General features: G+C 34.1%; 1 protein-coding gene across 1 annotated transcript; it reads left to right on the forward strand.

Annotated features, from left to right (window-relative positions):
* Nucleotides 1-2587: 2587 nt before the first annotated feature.
* LOC138314817 (uncharacterized) lies at nucleotides 2588-22452 on the forward strand. The gene is made up of 13 exons (XM_069255381.1): nucleotides 2588-2918; nucleotides 11914-12023; nucleotides 12769-12920; nucleotides 13954-14259; nucleotides 14972-15136; nucleotides 15607-15824; nucleotides 16338-16538; nucleotides 17243-17425; nucleotides 17737-17870; nucleotides 18136-18273; nucleotides 19041-19139; nucleotides 19560-19651; nucleotides 20049-22452. The coding sequence occupies exons 2-13, from the start codon at nucleotides 11933-11935 to the stop codon at nucleotides 20355-20357; spliced, it is 2088 nt and encodes a 695-aa protein (XP_069111482.1). The 5' UTR covers nucleotides 2588-2918; nucleotides 11914-11932; the 3' UTR covers nucleotides 20358-22452.
* The last annotated feature ends 426 nt before the right edge of the window (nucleotides 22453-22878 follow it).

Below are 22878 nucleotides of genomic sequence, written 5' to 3' on the forward strand. Positions count from 1 at the left end.
TGATAGCTGCAATGATAACAAGGAACATGAATATACCGCAGTCTCCCAAAACACGCACCTCCCACAGCATACACGCAACACACCGCATACATGGGAGGCCGTCCTTACATGACCATAGCTGTTAATAGGACGTTAATTAATCAAACAAACAAACAAAAAAGGAACATACAATTCTGTTCAATAAAATCAAAAGTGTGTTTCTGTTGCAGAATACAATATTTTGCTGATGTATTCCTTCAGAAAATATTTATAAAAATATAGTTCGGGATGATTATTGCATGACGTATAAGCATATTGAGATTTAATTTCATTTAAAATTTAGTTTTTTATTTACATGAGTCATTTATTTCAGAGAAAGCATACAATTTCATTCCGGATGTGTTTTGCATCACTTAAGTACGTACTAGGTATGTTCTATAAAGAATATATATAAACCGTAGAAAGTCAAAGAGTCAACAGCCAAAAGCCAATAATAAAATCGGTCTATGTTGCTATCTAAATCATGGCATAACTTTGACATATGTCATAAAGTGTTCGTAATTGACACTTGTCTACCACGGCTGTTTTAGAAAGGCAAAGGCAAAATATATCTATTGCAAATGTTGTCAACACAATTTTCAAACGATGCAAGTTATTACCCCAAAAGGCAAGTTTGAAGACTCAGAACTACATGTAAATGAAAATAGCTTTGGTTTATATTGTTAACTCACTAAGTCACATATCCAGATTCACTGATCTATACTTTCCATCACGTACGTCCTACTGCTTACCTTTTTATAAAACCAGAATCTGAAACTATATCAGTTATTTGATTTGGGTGTGTCTCGGCAAGGGGATAAAAAATCCTTTACAAGCGAAGGATAATATCCCTATAATATAATACATAATATCTCATATGATGTGAACACTCATGTAACATCCTATATGTTTGTGTTAATTAGGTTCAAATGATGAAAATCGTTTATGATCTGATGGCGGTGGAGCTCTTTTACAACATATAGCCCACCATAATGTAAGTCATAATATTATTTAAATAATAATACAGTAGTACAAAATATTCTGCAGATCGATATTACATCAATTATAAAAGTATATACATTTTAATGAAATGTATAAGTCCATTTTCTTTGCCTATATCACATATCCTTAATGCGTCAAAACCAATATGGCTGATAAATTCTTATATTCAAATGGCGTCCTTATATCGTTTAGATATACCAAAGCGAACCTGTATGGCCATTATTGTTGTACTTGGTTTAATAAATAAACTACAATATCACAACAATTTTTTATCTATCATGAGTGTTTTAATTTCATTGCAGTTTGCGCTGTATTGAAGCTTATACCAGGGACGCTTATTCAGGATTCTAAGTTACCTACTCCACATGTAACTAAAGTAGACACCGTGGGACTGATGATTTTACACTTTCCCTGCTTCTTATTACTGAGATATAACAAAACACTGTTCTCCCATTACGCCGGAGTTTTATTATCATTGGATTAATTTGGATTAAGTTTGATAAAGGTCATTGATAAATGATGACAGTGATATCCTCAAATATGATATTCCCGATATATTGCTTTTACATCCGTTAAGAAATTTTTTTTTTACGACAGTCATCTTTAACAAACAAGAGACAAAACACACAAAATATTATACAATATTTGAAAATGCAAAATAGATTTGTTAAACGACTTATCCACATACCTTGTACTTTCAAGTATCCTGTTGTTATTCCATCAATGCCATTTTGTCTGTTCTATTGTGCGCATGCGTCACTGTTTATGACACCTTGTTCTATCTATCAGAACAGATAAGTTTGACGATAGCACGGATGGATATCTACTGAAACATATATTCGTTAATGATTTTAATTTTCATTCCTGAAATCTTGCTGTACTCAACGGGTATTCGAAAAATATTTACAAGGTAAAAAAAAAAAAAATATATATATATATATATATTTACACTATCAGAAATTATTTTTATAGACAATTTCTAATCGTGATGAGTATAATATGATGATGTTTGGGAGTTACAAGGAAACACCTTGAAGTATAAAGTGCATCTAAAATGTCTAAGAGAATTTCTCTAAGTAGGTGAAGCGGTGTTGAGAGTGTTGGTGTAAATGTATGATTATATAAGATCAATGGCTCGGCAAGAGACGTTACAAAGTCTACATATTTCCAATCTTGAAACACATATAGATAAAAAAAATTATCACATTTTGTAAACTTCAACATTTTCTAGAGTTTGGGAAATACGATTTATGTCTGTTCCATGGCAACGTAGTCGTTTCTTAGCGACGCTGGGAGTAAACTCACAGTTTGCGTCAAGTCGCGAATTCTATGACAATCCTTTCGAGGTATTTTAACACATTTTCACAAACATGCTATTGCTGTTGACGATGCTTCTCAGTATTATAGAATATGGTAAAGATTGCTAATATCGATTTTTATGTATCCAAACTGTTGAAATAATTGTAAACGAGTAAGCTGAACTCGATTTTTCCAGAATCTTAAACCATTAGTATGAAGAGATTTACTCATCCATAACAGTGAAGAACGTAAGTGGAAAAAGTGCTTTTCAATTAACATTGAAGACGATATTTCCTTGATAAATTATTACTGGCCAATGAATAATATAAAGATTTCGACGTATCTAGCATTTTATTGTTGGCAAGTATGAAGGTGACATGTCACATAAAATATTTCTATTCAATTCTAAAATTATCATAGATATAGCTGTATTACTATACATTCTATTTATCATGTACTAATAAAGTATAACTAATGTCAATCCGCGCAGATGGGTCTACAAATAGTTGAGATATAACCAGGTTGTTCTTTACTGCGCATGCGTGGCGTACATGACAGTTTAGAGAGAAGGAAGAAGTCAGATTTCACGGCAGACAAAGGTAAGTATTGCTAATTAAACTAAATGAATCTAAATTTGAATCGTATCAATTGTAATAATGTTGTGATAAAAAACACAGACACATATATATCTAATCACAAGTGTTCGATTGTAAACAGCCTGTGTTGTGTGTCTTCTGCATTTGATTTATTGTCTTATAGATGTATTTTTTTCTCGGTTCATACCGAAAATAAATAGTTGAACTCTGAGGAAATATTATTCAATTTTAAATAATTTTAAATTTAATAATTTAATATCGAATAAGTCGAGGAACGGTTTTATTGCAATTTTCGATGGCATATATTGAAAGAATTTTTGAAGGGTTTCAAACGTGATAGCTATACAGTGAAACCAAAATTATTTAAGCCAGCTTTTATATACTTTCGTTGAACCATTTGTCCGCGCTGTCTATATTACTTAACTTGTCGATAGACCTTATTGAAAAAGAAACGCCTCAAAACGACACAGATATCTCTGATGTACATGTAAACAAACAATAACGTTTAGTTTTTAACAACTAATCAACATATTGTTGAAATGCTATTATAGAAGTAAAGTAACCGGATAATCCAAACAAGTTTTATTCTTTAGTTGTATAAAGATGTTCAATGCCTATTCATTGTTTTTCCATTTGATGACAGTTTTATGATGATATCTGAAAAGATTTTGCATTGATAATAAATGAAAAATCCATTATCATTAAAGATGGAACAGCCATTTCAACAGCCATCTTCTGTGATCACTGGCACAATAATTGTGGCATCACAATGAAATGATAACAACGTCATAATAAGCGGATGGCAGTTCATAGACTTCTGAATGCCAACTGCGCTTGGTAAGGTTGACAGCTGATATGCAGTGAAAATATAAATATATTTTGTGAGCGAAACTCGCGTAGTTTTCTCTGAAAAAATATGACGCAATGTCACAATATGGTATCTAACCGCGATAAAAGATAAACCTTGAATATGGAAATATGTTATAGTTAGTACAATACGACCAGGTATGCGGTCCTTTCAGCTGACATGTACAACTGTATTTCATATATCTCAGAGATCAATGGTGAAACATGTGACCACTCCAAGGAAGCAATGAAATCGAGTTACGGTAAAATGGGGTCAGGGACAACATTCACTGTAAAGTGCTTTTATTTCGCGGGAGTTGTATTTAAGTATAATCACTATTTGTGTCAAAACAACAGTAGTGACCACAGGAATATGAGAATTAGTTACAGATTATATAATCATGGACCCACTTATATGCCATAAGACCATTTATAGACGAAGACCAAGTGTTGTTATTTTTCGGGTAGATCCGAAATCCAAGATGGCCGCCACAGCCTCCATCTTGAAAACACATTTTGAACTTCTTCTCAAGTTCTACAAGTGCGATTTTAGCTGAAACTTGCATGAAATGATCCTGACATGGTCCCGACAAAGTGTTGTTAATTTCCGGGTCGATCTGAAATCCAAGATGGCCGCCACAGCCGCCATCTTGAAAACACATTTTGAACTTCTTCTTTAGTTCTACCGGTGCGATTTGGCGGAAACTTGTATGAAATGATCCTGACATGGTCCCGACAAAGTGTTGTTATTTTTCGGGTCGATACGAAATCAAAGATGGCCGCCACAGCCGCCATCTTGAAAACACATTTTGAACTTCTTCTCAAGTTCTATCAGTGCGATTTAGCTAAAACTTGCGTGAAATGATCCTGACATGGTCCTGACAAAGTGAAATATTTTCCGGGTCGATCCGAAATCAAAGATGGCCGCCACAGCCGCCATCTTGAAAATATATTTTGAACTTCTTCTCAAGATCTACCAGTGCGATTTAGCTGAAACTTGCATGAAATGATCCTGACATGGTCCCGAAAAAGTGTTGTTAATTTCAGGTTCGATCTGAAATCCAAGATGACCGCCACAGCCGCTATCTTGAAAACACATTTTGAACTTCTTCTCAAGTTCTACAGTGCGATTTAGCTGAAACTTACATGAAATGATCCTGATATGGTCCCGACCAAATGTTGTTATTTATCATTATGATGAAATCTGAAAAGATTTTGCATTGATAATAAATGAAAAATCCATTATCATCAAAGAAGGAACTGCCATTTCATCAGCCATCTTCTGTGATCACTGGCACAATAATTGTGGCATCACAATGAAATGATAACAACGTCATAATAAGCGGATGGCAGTTCATAGATTTCTAAATGCCAACTGCGCTTGATAAGGTTGACAGTAGATATGCAGTGAAAATATGAATATATTTTGTGAGCGAAACTCGCGTAGTTTTCTCTGAAAAAATATGACGCAATGTCACAATATGGTATCTAACCGCGATAAAAGATAAACCTTGGATATGAAAATATGTTATAGTTAGTACAATACGACCAGGTATGGGGCTCTTGCAGCTGACATGTACAACTGTATTTCATATATGTCAGAGATCAATGATGAAACATGTGACCACTCCATTCGGAAGCAATGAAATCAAGTGGGGTCAAAGCCATCAGTAACTGTAAAGTGCTTTTATTTCACGGGAGTTGAGCTATATTCACTATTTATTTCAAAACGCCAGTAGTGACCACAGGGATATGAGAATTAGTTACAGATTATATAATCATGAACCCACAAGAGTGCCATAAGACCATTTATAGACGTTTTAGAGGTCTAAATAACAAGTCTGTCTTCGTATATGTTGAAATAGTAACGGCGAAATCCATTTTAGATATACAACGTCCCGAGAAGAGAAACTTTTTATAACTGGCCAATGAGGTTGCAGTGGAAGCCTCGCTCATGCCTATTATATCGGTCAGACAGACAGTATGAATTTCAATTAGATGATTTTCAAGAAGCTAGAGTAATGTTTGTCATAATGGGGCTTAAATCGTCTTAATGATGGAAGTTTGTAAATATGTGAAGGATGATTTTGATAAGAAAATTATCGCACTTTCCAAAAGTAGTAGCTGTTTTTATGAAGATGTGCAAGAAATGTGTTTTTATAGCCGCTAAATGTAGGCGGTCCTGTCGATATAAGTATAACTTGTTCTCAAGTTCATCTTGGAACTTCAGTATCAGCCGGAATGTCCAACGTGGAACGTGTTCGCGCGGCGTGTGATAAAGGAAGAAGAACCATCCACTCGATCATTGGCATTGACCCATCCAATTTAATTAATCCGCTCGTCAAAACCAATTTGTACCAAAAAAGTGGTTTTGCCATCTGTTCTCTATGGATGCGAACATTGGGCGCATTTAAGTGTGAGCGATCTTTCACAAATAGCTCGTTTCCAACACTATGTAGCGAAACTTATTCTTTGTGTACACCGGCGATTAAGATCGGACATGGTCGATCCCATGCTTGGGTTATTTCGTATATCTGCCGAAATTGACAGAAGAAAATTGCGTTTCCTTCAGAAACTGATATCCTTAGAACAGTAGTTTTTAGTCAAGCGAACCTTCACCGCACGATTGTATTCCTATTTGAATGTACAAGTAGTAAAACCAGGATCTCCGTGGACATATACATTCCCATTTAAATGTAAATGGAAGTCAATAGTGAATACCGCAATATCATCTACTGAAAACGCGGCTTGAAAGTCCGTATGACAAATGATTCAGATTTTTTGATATGTTTCGGCTGTGTCATTCATCCTACAAACCGTACGTCATGTTGTAAGCAGCAACATCCTTATTGGATGTTCAGGTCATTTCCCCTTGTGTTCCATGTTGACATTATCAGTCACCCATGATACTACAGTGTGTGTTTTGTGCCTTCAGCCCTTCCACGACGCCATAGTTAATTTCTGCGCTAGCTGTGATCATTCCAGAGCTCTCCGTGACAGGTTTCTGCAGGAAATCATGAATTTGGGCCCTGTGTCTTCAACACTATCATAAGCATATTTCTTTGCTGGAACCCTTTTAGGGGATACAGCAGGAGTCCCTTTCAAGGATGATGCTAGTAAAAAGACACACCTGATGAAATCGGCTCGGTTCATCTTGAACGCTTCGTGTTTATTCCATCAGTGAAAGTCACTTTGATAAAAATTCGCGCAAAAGAGTAATGGCTTGTTTATTACTCTTTATTTTATACTTATTGAACTTCTCTCTTTGTTATCTTTTTATGTCGATTTATATTGCATCTCCACCTGGAGGAAATAAAGTTTGATGATGATGATAATGTGGTAGTGACTAGATCAGTTTCAGCAACAATGCATAGTGACACATATATACCACAAATCTCGTATTTCCTGTTTTCTTGGTATACTATATATGCAAGCATGATGATAATTCTTTCCATTAATTCAAAGAATATCCACCATTTTGCTTTGAATATTTAATGTCTAATATTGAACACCGATCTAAACTCCTATTCCATAGCCTTTACCGGTTGTACTCACTTATACTTATCATGTTTATGGTTAATTAAAATGTCATTACAGTCAGTTCAATGTGAAACGCGCGTTTTTTATGATTTTGTAAAAACTTGTGTCAATGTTCTCTGCAATTATTAAAAATATAAAACATCTGCCACCATTAAAAACGGTTTAATTCATTGAGTTTCATTAATTATTTGTACTGAATTTCCACTTAAAGATGCTCCACCGCCGACAGACCATAATTGGTGTTTAATCGTATATATATATGTCTAATTAACACAAAAGATAATATCAAATAATTTATTGTGCTTTTGGTGTAAGCGCAGTCAGAACTTCATTCTATATTGTAGAACATAGTGCCACAGAATTTTTTCGGAATGCAATTAACTATTTCTAATATTTTAACTTGAAGTAAAATTAGAAACGCAAACTTTCCAATGGTGGTAACGGTGTAAAGTAACTTTTATAACTGAAGAAAAAAAAATAAATCGTCTGCTGCTGTTTTTGATAGTTAACAGCAAACATTATTTATTTATTCTAAATTAATACCATGGATATTTTCACATAATAAATAATCCAATGAACTATAAGTCGATATCAGTCTGCTTCATAATCTATAATTGTACATTGTATATAACTGTTCCCCACACAATAATTTATATATTTACAAACATCCGATCAGGAGGTCTGGCATAGCTGTTGATAAGGCGTTAGATAATAATAACTATATAAGTTCAATGTTCCTACTTAGCCCAACGTGTGACTAGTATTTACATTAGCAGTTAGGCTGTAGTGTATTGATACCTTCACCAGACTTTAAAGATGCTCCACCGCTGACAAATGGTATTTTTTTCACTATCAAAAACAGCAGCAGACGATTTAGTATTTTTTCAGTTACAACAGTTACTTACATTACACCATTACCATCTTTGAAAAGTTTGAGCTTCTAATTTTACTTTAAGTTAAAAATATAAAAAATAATTAATTGCATCCCGAAAAAAAACCGTTGCACTATATCCTATATGGGGGGGGGGGGGGGGGGGGTTTCTACTATATCCTATATGGAATGATATACTGATTGCGCATGCACCAAAGGCAAAATAAATTATTTTATATTATATTTTGTGTTAACTAGACATATATGTACACGATTAAACACCAATTATTGTTCAAATTATGAATATCATTTATGCTCTGTCGGCGGTGGAGCATCTTTAAGGATTCACAAAAAGTCTGCGTTCACACTTTGTAATTAAAGATATGTGAAATGGATTGAAGTGATGTATCTATCTTTGTATATCCGGTTTATGATGCGACTATTTGATTACTGTTTAGTTGTGCACCGTTGGATATTCTAGAACACCAGATGTTAGACGTTTGGTTGATTTGCAGGTTACACACCAATGCTCATATGGTGACGATTATTTAAGGATTAACTTGAATAGATTTTTTTATGTTATGGAGATATAACACAAAAATCTGAGTATACTCTAAATAAACCGCAAAGCGGTTTATGATGAGATTACACTCAGATTTTTGTGTTATGTTTCCATAACATAAAAATATCTATTCAAATTAATCCTTATAATTCAATTTACTAAATATAATCTCTTCAATATTCAAAATTCATTTTTGGGACTTTTTTATCTATGAAATCATTACGCCGCCATCTCAGCCAATCAGAAGCAACGTTACAAACGGTGACGCCATTTATACCTTTATGGGCTGATAAAGCAATTTTAAGCCAATGAAAATGCTCCTAACAAGCATAATTGAATTATTACCCTTTAATAAAGGAAATTGATTAAGCGAGGATGGAATATTATAACATAATCGGGGTGATCTTCATAAGTTCTGAGTAACGACAAAATTCTGCTCCAACTGTGTAGCTACCATCATATCTCTTAAATGAAATAAATATACCATTACATGTTTCTCACCATTCGTATGGTAAATACATTATGTCACCGTAGACTGCAATACAATTTACCATTACATGTTTCCTTCCATTCATATGGTAAATACATTATGTAACCATAGACTGAAATACAATATACCATTACATGTTTCCCTCCATTCATATGGTAAATACATTATGTCACCATAGACTGAAATACAATATACCATTACATGTTTCCCTCCATTCATATGGTAAATACATTATGTCACCATAGACTGAAATACAATATACCATTACATGTTTCCCTCCATTCATATGGTAAATACATCATGTCACTATAGACTGAAATACAATATACCATTACATGTTTCCCTCCATTCATATGGTAAATACATTATGTCACCATAGACTGAAATACAATATACCATTACATGTTTCCTCCATTCATATGGTAAATACATTATGTCACCATAGACTGAAATACAATATACCATTACATGTTTCCTCCATTCATACGGTAAATACATTATGTAACCATAGACTGAAATACAATATACCATTACATGTTTCCTCCATTCATATGGTAAATACATTATGTAACCATAGACTGAAATACAATATACCATTACATGTTTCCTCCATTCATATGGTAAATACATTATGTAACCATAGACTGAAATACAATATACCATTACATGTTTCCCACCATTCATATGGTAAATACATTATGTAACCATAGACTGAAATACAATATACCATTACATGTTTCCCACCATTCATATGGTAAATACATCATGTCACCATAGACTGAAATACAATATACCATTACATGTTTCCTCCATTCATACGGTAAATACATTATGTTACCATAGACTGAAATACAATATACCATTACATGTTTCCTCCATTCATACGGTAAATACATTATGTCACCATAGACTGAAATACAATATACCATTACATGTTTCCCACCTTCATATGGTAAATACATCATGTCACCATAGACTGAAATACAATATGCCATTACATGTTTCCTCCATTCACATGGTAAATACATTATGTCACCATAGACTGAAATACAATATACCATTACATGTTTCCTCCATTCATATGGTAAATACATTATGTCACCATAGACTGAAATACAATATACCATTACATGTTTCCTCCATTCATATGGTAAATACATTATGTCACCATAGACTGAAATACAATATACCATTACATGTTTACCACCATTCATATGGTAAATACATTATGTCACCATAGACTGAAATACAATATACCATTACGTGTTTCCCACCATTCATATGGTAAATACATTATGTCACCATAGACTGAAATACAATATACCATTACGTGTTTCCCACCATTCATATGGTAAATACATTATGTCACCATAGACTGAAATACAATATACCATTACGTGTTTCCCACCATTCATATGGTAAATACATTATGTCACCATAGACTGAAATACAATATACCATTACATGTTTCCTCCATTCATATGGTAAATACATTATGTCACCATAGACTGAAATACAATATACCATTACATGTTTCCCGTCATTCATATGGTAAATACATTATGTCACCATAGACTTAAATACAATATACCATTACATGTTTCCTCTATTCATATGGTAAATACATTATGTCACCATAGACTGAAATACAATATACCATTACATGTTTACCACCATTCATATGGTAAATACATTATGTCACCATAGACTTAAATACAATATACCATTACATGTTTCCTCCATTCACATGGTAAATACATTATGTCACCATAGACTTAAATACAATATACCATCACATGTATCCCTCCATTCATATGGTAAATACATTATGTCACCATAGACTTAAATACAATATACCATTACATGTTTCCTCCATTCACATGGTAAATACATTATGTCACCATAGACTTAAATACAATATACCATCACATGTATCCCTCCATTCATATGGTAAATACATTATGTAACCATAGACTTAAATACAATATACCATTACATGTTTACCACCATTCATATGGTAAATACATTATGTCACCATAGACTGAAATACAATATACCATTACGTGTTTCCCACCATTCATATGGTAAATACATTATGTCACCATAGACTGAAATACAATATACCATTACGTGTTTCCCACCATTCATATGGTAAATACATTATTCACATAGACTGAAATACAATATACCATTACTGTTTACATTCATATGGTAAATACATTATGTCACCATAGACTGAAATACAATATACCATTACGTGTTTCCCACCATTCATATGGTAAATACATTATGTCACCATAGACTGAAATACAATATACCATTACATGTTTCCTCCATTCATATGGTAAATACATTATGTCACCATAGACTTAAATACAATATACCATTACATGTTTCCTCCATTCATATGGTAAATACATTATGTAACCATAGACTGAAATACAATATACCATTACATGTTTCCTCCATTCATATGGTAAATACATTATGTCACCATAGACTGAAATACAATATACCATTACATGTTTCCTCCATTCATATGGTAAATACATTATGTCACCATAGACTTAAATACAATATACCATTACATGTTTCCCGCCGCTGAAAAGCTATAAACAAGCCTTATCATCATTACATGTTGTTGAATTGATAAAACAAGATAACACCAAATGAATCACTTTTATTTTAGATTCATTAGAGCTGCCAAAATGAACGTGAACAGGAAACTGAGCCAGAGGACGCTATCGTTCATATCGTTCGGGACTGAGAACTCGTACCAGAAGAGAGTCACTACCATGGGTGAGTGAACAGATCAATACCATTATAGTCATAGATTGGACATTCCCTCCTTTTAAACCAAGTGCATATGTTTATTACTCAAATACAGACGTTTAGCGAAAGCGAATGGTTAACCTTTTTACCCATGAAAATTTTATGCATTACATTTTTATCTACATGAGATTAAGTTTCAGTCGCCGTTCGTTCGATTATCCTACATTTTGATATACCTTTACTTCACCTTGCAATTGAGGCCGTTTCGATTTATGAGGGTAAGCCTCATTGACATGTCGCATGAATGTGTACCGGGCCCTATTTGGCTATATAAAACATTCCGGTCAGAATTTGTTTATTTTTTAAAGAGTTTATTTAGTGTAGGTTTAAATTGATTAAGTTAAGTTGATTAATTTCTATCAGGCTATTCCATGTAATGATCATTTTATATCATTTTTTTTATCAGTATTTGCTTTATAATTGTGGCAAAGTTACTTTAACCACGGTTGAGTCACTGATGATTCCTAGAGCAATGAAATAGCAAATCTTGCAGATCGATTTCAAATCTTCAAATATCTTGAACCTTTTACTCTAAAGCTTTTCTTTGAAATAAGGGACATTTATTTATTTTCAGAGCGGATTATGGTTTCGTTCTCTTTCTCTCTCACTTTTTACACAGGCGATATCTTCATGATTTTCTGTAAAAATGGATATTCATCAATCAAATTCTATTGTATTTTGTCTCCTGATTTTAACAACTTCCGGTTTATAGATCTGTGTCGTGGGAAGGAACTGTCTGACATAGGAAACCGACTACAGTTAGTGAAAATGTTGTGTCTAACCGTCTTACCAATCCTGGGACTCTGGGCCTTCAGCGTGTACACACTCACGGATATAGTGAAACGCAAGACGGAAAACGAGAAGGTACACAATGACAATAACTACGCTGACACAGTGTCAATTGGTAGGGAGACGAAAACGGGACAAAGAAAGGTTCCAATAACCGATACGGAGTTTGTGAATAATGATGTTACTTGTGCAATTCACTAAGCTGTAAATGAATAAGCGCACTAAATGTAAATGTCATTAATAATGTGTTACAATTGTAAATATAGTACATTCCTCTGGGAGATATGAAAGGGATTTCAATATTGTTAATGGACCCTTAAAGATACTCGACCGCCGACAGAGCAAAAACGACACTCATCTTTTGAACAACAATTGGTGTTTTATCGTGTATATATGTTCCTATTTACACAAAAAATAATATAAGATAATTAACATTGCTTTTGGTACATGCGCAATCAGTACTTCATTCCCTATAGGATATAGTTAGCACAGTGTTTTTTGCGGGATGTAATTTATTATTTTTACTTTTTTTTTATCTTGATGTAAAATGAGAAGCTCAAACTTTTTAATGGCGGTTATAGTGTAAAGTAAATATCTTTTTTAACTGAAGAAAAAACTTATCGTCTGTTCCTGTCTTTGAAAGAGAAAAATACTTTTTGTCAACGGTGGAGCATCTTTAAGCTAGTGATAAGAGAAAAATAGTGAACTAAATAATGACAACTGGTATCGTCTGTGTCGTACAATGTATTTACACTTAGAAAGACACAGTAAACCGCTTTGTGAAATACGCTTTACTTCCTTGAATTATTACAAATAATACGTTTTCAAATACAAACTGTGAAGAGATAAAAGTCATCATCATATTAACCAATTAATTAATACATCACTATGCATTTATATTTTCACTTCAGGTGGTGAATACATTGTCTATTTAAGCAATTTGCATTGTCTGTCTATCTATGCTATTTTTCTTTTATGACATGTTTAGTAACATGAATTCAATCTGCATGCATTCGAAATCGTTGTACTGAAGCTCTTAACTTTACCAACGGGTATTGGTTTGATTCACTTAACTTCACCGGTGGGTATCGGCTTGATATTGTTGCAGACGAAGTTCCAGCTACAACTGAGTGTTGAGCTCGGCAAGTTGATCCACCATCTCCAACAGGAGCGGGACATGAGTGTGCTTTACCTTAGTGACCTTGGACCAGAAACAAAGACCTTTCTTCTAACCGAATACATGTTCACAGACAAGGCCATTGACGCCCTCTCGGAATGGCCCGCCGATCTGGACAACAAGAAAAGGACCGAGTTCGAATCTAAAGGAAAACTGCAGGAATATCTGAAATTCCATCGTCAGCTGCTGTCAAAGGATACATACAACCTTCATGTGGAAATGGAATACTACACTCAGGTCAGTAAGGACAATGATGGTCGGTTTGTTATTTAGCCAGGGTCATTTTATTTTAGAACGGACTTACCTGTATGCAATATGTTGTATGAGTAGTGGTCTGCTTTGACTGATGCGTATTTTTGTAATAGGGGAACTTTTGGCTTTTTATAGTGTTATCTCACTGCCTGTTGCCACAGTCCTATGATTATGGTGTGTCTCGGCTCTCGGCCAAGGGACATAACCTACACAGTCTTCTTCACAGGTTAACTCAAGGCCAAACGTGAGACGGTGTTAAGAGTGGCGTTAGGCAGAAGATAACGACTATCCAATATTAAATCACATTTTTACGATCATGCCATGGGGAAGCAGGTACAAGTGAGCCAGCCTATACAGTGAGAGTAGATTTGCCCTTTTTGATGTTCCAATATTACCTTAAATCCGATATGTATGTTGATTTTGTTGAAACCTTTTATTCTAAGGACAAGAATTAAACCAGGTCATAGGGGATAGCATACGCATATTTAAAAAAGTAAATTTTTAAACACTTTGTCGTAAATAATAATAATAAAATCGTTAGAATGTATCGCTCCCGAATTCATATCAACTGTAAAAATGGCATTTTCATAGTTTATGTCGCATTCGATAATTCCAATACCATATTCATCCTAGATATTAATAGGTCTATTTTACCCTTTGTCTACAATATGTTACTAAACCGTGGTTTTCCCTCCAGGTGATAGATGTGGTCATTGTTTGGCTGTACAAGTCAATCACCAGAGGTCAGTTTGCCGTGGTGTGGAAAACACTGGTAGCATATCTGAAACTAACAAGCGGGAAACAGGATGTTGGAATCGAACGCGCCCTCGGAACTCTCTTTTTCGTGCAAGGAGGATTCAAGGTAGATAATATATGCTACCAGAATAAATTTCGAATAACAAATTTGATAATTGCATGATTCAATACTAAGCAAATTGATATTATAACCTATTAAGTCTAAATGTATTTCCATCCGCTGATTGCACCTTTCTGTTCAAAAGAAAAATGTCACGCGGTATATGATTATATAAATTGTTTGAACAGATTGTGCTGTTTAACTCCTTACGATGGTGAAATGTAAGCAGGCAGACTTTTTTAATATTTCAAAGTAAATAAAGTGCGCTGCATATTTATGCAACAAAAATATACAATATTACGGATTATGCGAAGACAAAGTTTAGGAAGGTTCAATACGTTATATGCCTATATAAATTTGTATATCTTTTTGCGAAGGTACAAAAATATTGTCATACACATTGAACATACATAATTTACATTTATTTTCTATTTTTTTTTTAAATTTTATTTATCTATTTTCGTTCTCACTTCCAGACCCAGGCCTACTTTGAGATGTACAACAATCGAATCAGTCGTTTTAAGGCCCTGTATACCACAGCTGAATTATACTCTGCCAGAGTGGACCGACTTTACACTTCCGGTGTCAAAATGGTGGAGACGAACATCACTGGTATCATTAACAACTTCCGGAACGAAATTCAGCATCACACAGAGGAAGCGACACACCCAGATATGGAAAAGGCTCGATACTGGTATATTTATATATATAGCCATATGAAGATAAAGTCATTACAATGAGTCGCTGTACCATATATGATAAGTCGTTAGTCTAGGGTCAACAAAGCCATGGGTTAACGATCATCCAGTTATTCCGTTTCGGAAAGGAACATGTTCCTCTCCTATTACCATTCATTCACGTCCTTTAATACACATGTAAGTTTATAAGACGAATCGTTCAGGAACAATACTATCAAACGAAGATAACATTAACAGGGATTATCTATAGTCATGAACAAATCTCGATTTAAGGCTACAGTTTGGTCTTGTTAGACAAAGTTTATTGAAACTTTCTTCTTATTACTGGCATGACCTATGCTTAATCCGACAAGCGAATAATTACTACTTTAAAAATGGTGTTTAAAGGAAACAAGGATTCAGTTTCCTTACTGTTTATAATTACTTTGTTTATCTTTTTTTTCAAAATGGAAAGTAATGTAAAGCCTGTACGATAGAAAAAACCGATAGGAAACAACTTTTGTCTGCAGGTTCGACAATATGACAATATACCTGGACACCCTTCTGGAGATCCAGCGAGATCTGGGATACGAGATTATAGACATCTTGGACGTTGTTATCGACCAAACGACAAAGAACCTGGCCGTGAGCGCTGCATTCCTCTTCGTTGTCCTCGTCATGTGTCCTCTAGTCATTTATATCACAGAGAACCTTACCAGCAGTATTCAGAGGTAATGGGGACACTGACTGACAAAATTAGAATGAGCATTGCGGAATTTCAAATTTTTACAGCATTTTGTGTTAAATAGAAATTAAAGTCCAGCTATAGTGATCATTAATCAAGGACTCGCAAGTACTAGAAGAAAAAAACACAACAGCTCTGTAGTGTAACGTTTTGTGGTATATGATCTTATGTGTATATTTGCATAATGTCCTACAATACCATATTGTTAACCAGGTTATTGTTCCACGTCTTCCAAATAGATCCCATGAACACCAACAAGACCAATAAATACATTTTCACAACCTGGGCCCAGTTTCATGAACATTTCTTAAATTAAAGGAATCCCTTAACTTAAAATTCTCCATAGGAAAGCATTACGTATTTAAAGGAAGGCTCCTTAACTCAAGATTTTTCTTTAACTTTTGTAATGCTTTTCCTATGTAAAATTTTAAGTTAAGAAATTCCTTAAAGTTAAGGAATGTTCATGAAACTGGGCCCAGTTCACTTTTCTGGAATGTCGTCCTTGTTATGAGTATAACTTCTTTATATTCTGTTATAAAAACATAAAAATCAGTGTTTCATTTTAACGATAAATCTTCTTTGTTACATCAATACTTGTTTTCAAATATGAAGCTTCATTCTATATCCGAAGTTTCAGAGATGTTCTACACCGTCTTTCACCTGACTTATGTCATGTTATCATGTCAATAGATATGGACTGACATTGGTTGATCGAACCAACGATCTACGAATGGAAAAGAAACGAACAGACGGGCTTCTGTACCAAATGGTCCCAGCGCTTGTTGCCGAAAAACTGAAGAAGAACGTTGAAATCGCTCCTGAATACTTCAACTCAGTGACTATCTTGTTTCTGGATATTTTTGGTTTTAATAGGTAATAAATCACATAGGTTTGAAAACACTACAGGAACCAGAGACGTCAATGTAAAGTGGCTTGGTTTGTAAATCACCTTCAAAACCACGTTCTGCATTAATTACTATTTGATTTCAGTAAAAACATTTAAATGTAATCGAAAACTCCTTTTATGTTCTTCAAAAACTGATTTTACTCAAAACACAATACAATAAAAGCAAACTTTATCTGTGCTATTGAACAGTCCATCCCTTATATAATGTTTATGTTTAACGAAAGGCACATGGAGTTTTATAAATAATACCCTGCCATATCGTGTTTCTATTTGACAGAATATCAAGTGAGTGTTCCCCAGATGAAATAGTGGTTCTGATGAATTCTGTATATGGTACAATAGATGACCTTCTGGAGGACTACAATGTATACAAGGTCGAGACCATCAAAAACTGTTATATGGTGGCATCAGGTTTGTGTTTAAAATCCTCAATTTCACAAAATGATTTCTTCGATTGAAACTAGTTTTGCATTTCTGCTTTAGCGGGAAAACAATTAAATTGAATATAACAAGGAATGTTTGAGTCTCAGACATACAGTAAGAGAAAAATAAGGTACGGAGAGGTAAAACAATTCCATGAGTTACCAATGTACTATAGTTAACATTTCATTGATGAATCTAAGGTAAAACTTTGCATTTCGCAAAAAATTATTGCGATCTGCTGTTTATTCTGAAGGACTTCCCATTCGGAACGAAGACCGACACTCATCAGAGGTAGCGGACGTGGCCTTGGAAATGCTTCAGCTCATCCAGACCAAACGATTCTCTGTATCCGGCAACAGATATGTCCAGCTCCTGATCGGGATTAATACGGGTGAGAGTTAGAACAATCTGAGCATGATCTAGGTTAATATAATAGGGAGGAGATTTAAAATAAAATATTTTAAAAACAGCAATTAAAAATACATAAACAGAAGGAAAACGCCTGAAATGGAATTAAGGGATGTTTTGTTCTAGTTAATTTTGTTTTTGGAATCAACGATGTCGATAGAGGAACCACACTGATTAGTGGGAAAAGAAGAAAATTAAAAGTACTAGCAAATGGCAATTAGTGTTCTTTAAATTCATTTACGATAGATAAATTACAAATATGTTAAATAGGAATGGTAGACACATTTACTGGTGTTGCATATCTACATATAAGGTCCAATGATAAAAACAAATAATATGTTTCTTTAGATTTTAATTTGGATACACATACAATTGTCATACTGTACTGCCTGTAGTTATCACAAACATTGATATACTTGTGCTGCTCCAGGTCTTTGTATAACCTTGTACTACCTGTAGTTATCACAAACATTGATATAGTTGTGCTGCTCCAGGTCCTTGTATAACCTTGTACTACCTGTAGTTATCACAAACATTGATATACTTGTGCTGCTCCAGGTCCTTGTATAACCTTGTACTACCTGTAGTTATCACAAACATTGATATACTTGTGCTGCTCCAGGTCCTTGTATAACCTTGTACTACCTGTAGTTATCACATACATTGATATACTTGTGCTGCTCCAGGTCCTTGTATAACCTTGTACTACCTGTAGTTATCACAAACATTGATATACTTGTGCTGTTCCAGGTCCGTGTATAACCGGTATTATAGGAGCAGTCATGCCGAGATATTGTGTTCTTGGAGAGACTGTCAATTTCGCCGCCAAGATGAAGATGGAGAGTGCTCGTATGTATCATCAATTATAAGATTTGTACTAATTGATTTTAGTAATATATATAATATCACCCCGTCATTTTAACATTGCCATAATTCATTTACACTTTTATTTGCTGTAATTAAACGTCGTTGGTAAAGCTATGAAATAATAAAAATTGTACGTCCATCATAAAATCTAACTATTAGGGAAACGTATGTGACATCGTGTTTTGGATTTTCAATAGCAATGATTCATTATTAAGCTTTTCTTTAAACCAGCGCATAGTCAAAATGCATTATACACGTCAATCCAATGATTTAGCTTACTCATAGAAATTTGAGGTTAATAACAAGGAAATTAGAGTGCACGGATAGGGAGCACCAAATGTAAAAAATAATGATTTACACACACTCAAATTTGCGAACAACGTTTTTTTGTTTGTTTTCTAGCAAATAAAATCCTCATCACTTTAGCGACCAACAACGCACTGAAGAAAGCTGGTAATTACATCACAAAGGAGCGGGGACTTATAAATGTTAAGGTACACTGTTTATAGACAAAATATCAGTCGATGTTTTTCTTTATTCCTGACGACTTGGGTCGAGTATTTACAAAAGGCATTACTTATGTTCTTACTCGGAGTATGTGCTACTTCATGTATTACAAAAACTTATTCATGTGTTGATTTTTACCAGAGCAATATCAAATTACGGCGGATTCACTAAAGATCTTAATATAAGCTCCTTTTAAATGTCTCCATGGATATAACGAGAGCCGATTTCTTCATTTGTAAACTGAATAACTTTGACTAGGTATAAGACAGGATTAACTTTAATGTTAGGCAGAACTCTTACTTCCCGAAACGATACGGTCATTGTTTGATAATGTGGTATTTACAGTTTGAATTACCTGTATTCCTACATCTGTATTATTTGTAGGGGAGAGGCGAGGTTCCGACATTCTGGCTTCGCGGGAAACAGTGTGACACGCAGATGAAAACAGAAACAGCAGCCAATGATGAGGCGGTGGAGACTGAATTCGAGATCGAGGTCAACTACCCTTCTCCGAAACACTCTTCATCTGATATGAACCAAGATGAACTGCCACCTCCTCGACCGAATCCTCCATTGTTCGGTATCAAAAACACCGAAGAGAAAATCACAGCAAAAATTTACCCGAATTCATTATCGACAGACACACATGAAAATCGATCTCCAAAGAATGAAATCGCTTCAGAGTTTGTTTGAAATCTTCATATTGTGAAGGTTGATGACAAAGCATAAGTCCATACTCTGACATTGTACCCGTGTAATAATATGACTTCAAGCGTGTCTGGAGAGTAGGCTGTAAAACAAAGAGTTCCTATATAATCAGGCAATAATGAGCAGAGCATACGTATCATTTTAATGTTCTGATAATATCAAACATTGTGAATTTTTTTATTCCTTTAAAACTCGTTTATGAATTTTGCGTTCATGCCAGAGTTGAATCGTTGTACATTTTGTGATTTGATGCTAGTTTTTTTGTGTAAAATGAGAGGATGCTCATTGTGTTAAGTGTGTTTATTAATTCTTTAGGTGTTGCAACTAGTCATGGTATTACATCTGTCTTTCCTAATTCTTATTAATATGTGCAGGGAAAAGAGTTTTCCTCATTATGGCTCCGGTAAAAAAAAATCCAAAAATATATCCCGAAGTCTTGTTCAGAAATATTCTCTTTGACCATATAATAAGTTTAATATAAGTTTTAAGGATACAATGTCCTTTTTTGGCCCTATCATGTAATGACAAGTGAATTTCTATTTGATAATCATCGGGTATATAAGTAAAATAAAATAAAAAACACGGCACAAATTTACTCTATTCTGCTATATATTATGCTTTTGAAGTGGTCAAAGGGAAGTAATTCTCTTTTATTTAGGGGATCCTATTCAATCCAGAGAATCTGACTGGTATTTTATTTATATGTATAAATTCATAAATTGCTGATTAATATTTGATGTATTATGAAATGTTGTGACGTAGAATAGATATTCAGTTTATTTCGAAATATGAATGTACAAGTATATCTCAATTAAAACAGTATTGCATCATATTGATTCGCATGTTCCCATTGATTACCTTGTAATTTCAATAGAGAAATTTATAGATATAAAAATAATCAGTTTATCAAGTTTTATTTCTAATTTTTATTTAGAAACACATGTATATAATATATATCTGGTTTCTTAAATGTTTAATTTGTTTTAAATACTTTTAAGTGGTTTCTAAATACGAAGATGAAGTTTTGATTTATCAAATCCTAATGAAATGAATTTGGAGCTGTTTTGACGTCGAGCAATATTTGAAGATGTATGAACAAAAATGCATTTTGAAATCGTAAAATATTTATTCCGCGGCTTTACGGTATGTGTGTTATATATTGAAATTCAAGGTATGAGGTGATATGTTTATAATAATTGTTTCACTAATAATACTCAGGGTCAAAGAAGTAATCCAGATGACACGGGATCCAATCAAACGTAAGTCTGTTGGATACGAATTACTTCAAATGGTAAATATGGGACAAGGAAGTAATTCCAACCGTATGGACAAAGCAAAATTGTCAAATTTTCGAGGCGATCTGCCCCTTTATCAAGACATACAAAACGAACAATAGGATACGAACAGTAATGCGGGATAATACTCGGGTATAGTGATTGATCTTTAATTGAATAAAATTACCATGGAGTTCAGTTGAATGCTGCTAGTCTGAACCCGTCATATTGTACTTCGGGGATGGAGATGGGGTACCGGTAGTGTTGACTTGTGGTGCCATAATAAGGGAAATACAATATGAAATGTACCTCGTTATTCATCATAGTTTACTTTGCAGTTATACCAAAAAATCTATATAAAATCATAAGTTGTTTAGTTTCAAGTTTTTGTTCTGGTTATATAACGGTTAATTTTAAATGAATTTTGAGAACATGAATTTAACGCTTTGTTTTATTTTCAAACTTTAGCTTGGATGGCACGAAACTGTAACAACCAAGCTGAGGTATATTAAAAGTCTTAAAGAATGAGGTGATATGTCGATATTCTATGTTTGATGAGCGGCAAATACAGACAAGTACTGTACTGTTCTTACGTTCTTAGAAATAGTTTTATATGTAGTTATTGATACACATTCTTCACTATATTTTCAGTCTGTATGTAGTTATCAATTAATATAATTCTCAACTAATACATTTGTATAATATATGGATTATTTGTGTTTGGCATAGACGGATTATCGTTATGTCTGATATGTGTAATGTATTATCAACAACATATTTAGTGTAATAAAACTTGTTTTTCATTATTGAGCGTGTTATTTAAATTTTTTGTTCGTTAAGCGATTGGGGCCGCGGTGGCCGAGTGGTTAAAATGTCCCGATATATTACCATATGCCTTCCACCTCTGGAATGCGGGTTCGAATCCCATGTGGGGCAGTTGCCAGGTACTGACCACTGGTCGGTGATTTTTCTCCGTGTACTCCGGCTTTCATCCGCCATCAAACCTTGCACGTCCTTTCATGACCCTGGCTGTTAATAGGACGTTAAACTAATAAAACCAAACCAAAGGTAAGCGATTTACTGTCTCAAAAATCGCTAAACCACTAACCTTAAAATATTGAAAAAAATCTAATAGCAAGTGAAATAAAAGTTCAATGACTTAACATTGGAGGTCTTATCTTGTTTGCCCCGGGAAATGACTTTCGAGTTTGAAGTATAGCTAAAGATAGGAA

The sequence above is a fragment of the Argopecten irradians genome, chromosome 1 (genome assembly GCF_041381155.1).
Source record: "Argopecten irradians isolate NY chromosome 1, Ai_NY, whole genome shotgun sequence".
Classification (NCBI taxonomy): domain Eukaryota; kingdom Metazoa; phylum Mollusca; class Bivalvia; order Pectinida; family Pectinidae; genus Argopecten; species Argopecten irradians.